The sequence below is a fragment of the Propithecus coquereli genome, unplaced genomic scaffold (genome assembly GCF_000956105.1).
Source record: "Propithecus coquereli isolate 6110/MARCELLA unplaced genomic scaffold, Pcoq_1.0 Scaffold196, whole genome shotgun sequence".
NCBI classification, from domain to species: domain Eukaryota; kingdom Metazoa; phylum Chordata; class Mammalia; order Primates; family Indriidae; genus Propithecus; species Propithecus coquereli.
In genome coordinates, this window is record NW_012144522.1 from 1,656,906 (window position 1) to 1,659,293 (window position 2,388).

The window sequence follows — 2,388 nt, forward strand, 5'->3', positions numbered from 1 at the left end:
GTGATGTTGGGAAGACATGAAAACCATGACATTGAAGACTTTTCCTTCAGAGAAGTCCAGAAAAATACATATGCTTTTCAGTGTCAGTGGCAAGATGATGAAGGAAATTATAAAGGAGAGCTTATGACCCAGAATGAAAATATCACTGGTAGAAAAGATCAACATGATAGAAGAGATGCCGGAAACAAGGATGTTAACAACCAGGTTGGATTAAGCTTTCATTCACATCTGTCTGAACTGCAGCTATTTCAAGATGAAGGGAAAATTTATGAATGTAATCAAGTTGGGAACTCTGCCAACTGTGGTTCTTCAGTGTCACCACAAAAACCAATTTCTTCTCGTGTCAGAACCCACAATTCTAAAAAATATACAAATGAATTTAGCTATTTTGCATTACTCACACAAGGACAAAAAGCAAACAATTGGGGAAAACCTTACAAATGTAATGAATGTGGCAAGGTGTTCACTCAAAATTCACACCTTACGAGTCATAGAAGAATCCATAGTGGAGAGAAGCCCTACAAATGTGCTGAGTGTGGCAAAACCTTCAGTGTTCGTTCAAACCTAACTATCCATCAGGTAATCCATACTGGAGAAAAACCTTACAAATGTAATGAATGTGGCAAGGTCTTCAGTCAGCCTTCAAACCTGGCAGGTCACAGGAGAATTCATACAGGAGAGAGACCTTACAAGTGTAATGAGTGTGGGAAAACCTTTAGAGGACATTCAAACCTAACTACCCATCAGTTAATCCATACTGGGGAAAAGCCCTTCAAATGTAATGAATGTGGCAAGCTTTTCACTCAAAATTCACACCTTGCAAGCCACTGGAGAATTCATACTGGAGAGAAACCTTACAAGTGCAGTGAGTGTGGCAAAGCCTTTAGTGTTCGTTCAAGCCTAGCTATCCATCAGACAATTCATACTGGAGAAAAACCTTACAAATGTAATGAATGTGGAAAGGTCTTTAGGTACAATTCCTACCTTGGAAGGCATCGCAGAATTCATACTGGAGAGAAACCTTACAAGTGCAATGAGTGTGGCAAAGCATTTAGTATGCATTCAAACCTAACTACACATCAGGTCATCCATTCTGGAAAAAAACCTTTTAAATGTAATGAATGTGGCAAGGTTTTCACTCAAAATTCACAGCTTGCAAATCACCGAAGAATTCATACTGGAGAGAAACCTTATAAGTGCAATGAGTGTGGGAAAGCCTTTAGTGTGCGTTCGAGCCTAACTACCCATCAGGCAATCCATACTGGAGAGAAACCTTACAAATGTATTGAGTGTGGCAAGGGCTTCACTCAAAAATCACACCTTACAAGTCATCAGGGAATTCATTCTGGAGAGAAACCTTACAAGTGTAATGACTGTGGCAAAGTCTTCAGTCAAACTTCACAGCTTGCAAGGCATTGGAGAATTCATACTGGAGAAAAACCTTACACATGTAATGAGTGTGGAAGAGCCTTTAGTGTTCGGTCAAGCCTAACTCTTCATCAGGCAATACACACTGGACAAAAACCTTACAAATGTCATGAATGTGGCAAGGTCTTTAGGCACAATTCATACCTTGCCACTCATCGAAGAATTCATACAGGAGAGAAACCTTACAAGTGTAATCAGTGTGGCAAGGCCTTTAGTATGCATTCAAACCTAACTACCCATCAGGTCATCCATACTGGAGAAAAACCTTACAAGTGTAATGAATGTGGCAAGGTTTTCACTCAAAATTCACACCTTGCAAATCACCGAAGAATTCATACTGGTGAGAAACCTTACAGGTGCAATGAGTGTGGGAAAGCCTTCAGCGTTCGTTCAACACTAACTACCCATCAGGCCATACATACCGGGAAAAAACCTTACAAATGTAATGAATGCGGCAAGGTCTTCACTCAAAATTCACACCTGGCAAATCACCGAAGAATTCATACTGGAGAGAAACCTTACAGATGTGTAGTGTGTGGCAAAGCCTTTCGTGTACGTTCAAGCCTGACTACCCATCAGGCAATCCACACTGGAGAAAAACCGTATAAATGTAATGAATGTGGCAAGGTCTTCAGGCAAAGTTCAAACCTTGCAAGTCATCACAGACTTCACAGTGGAGAGAAACCTTACAAGTGAGTGTGGCAAGGTCGTCAGTCACAGTTCACTCCTTTCACAACATCAGAGAATTCATTCTTGAGGGAATCCTTGCAAATGTAATGACTATGGCCAGTCCTTCCTAAGTTGAACCATTAATAGATATCAGGAGAGTCCATGATAGGAAATATCGTGTAAATTTATGTGGCAGAGGCTTTGTCTAGGCCTCACAGCTCAGTGGGCCTCAAAATACACATAATTGATGAAACTACACAAATGCAATGTGTATGGTGATGCCATTACCCA

At 40.7% G+C, this 2,388-nt stretch overlaps 1 protein-coding gene across 1 annotated transcript in view; it reads left to right on the top strand.

The window, feature by feature from the left end:
* LOC105809561 (zinc finger protein 845-like) overlaps positions 1 to 2,382 on the top strand; it is a 55,728-nt gene extending 53,346 nt beyond the window's left edge. Inside the window, 1 exon segment of the mRNA XM_012643397.1 lies at positions 416 to 2,382. Within this exon segment, the coding sequence (XP_012498851.1) occupies positions 416 to 2,124 (1,709 nt within the window). The 3' untranslated portion in view covers positions 2,125 to 2,382.
* Positions 2,383 to 2,388: the final 6 nt, after the last annotated feature.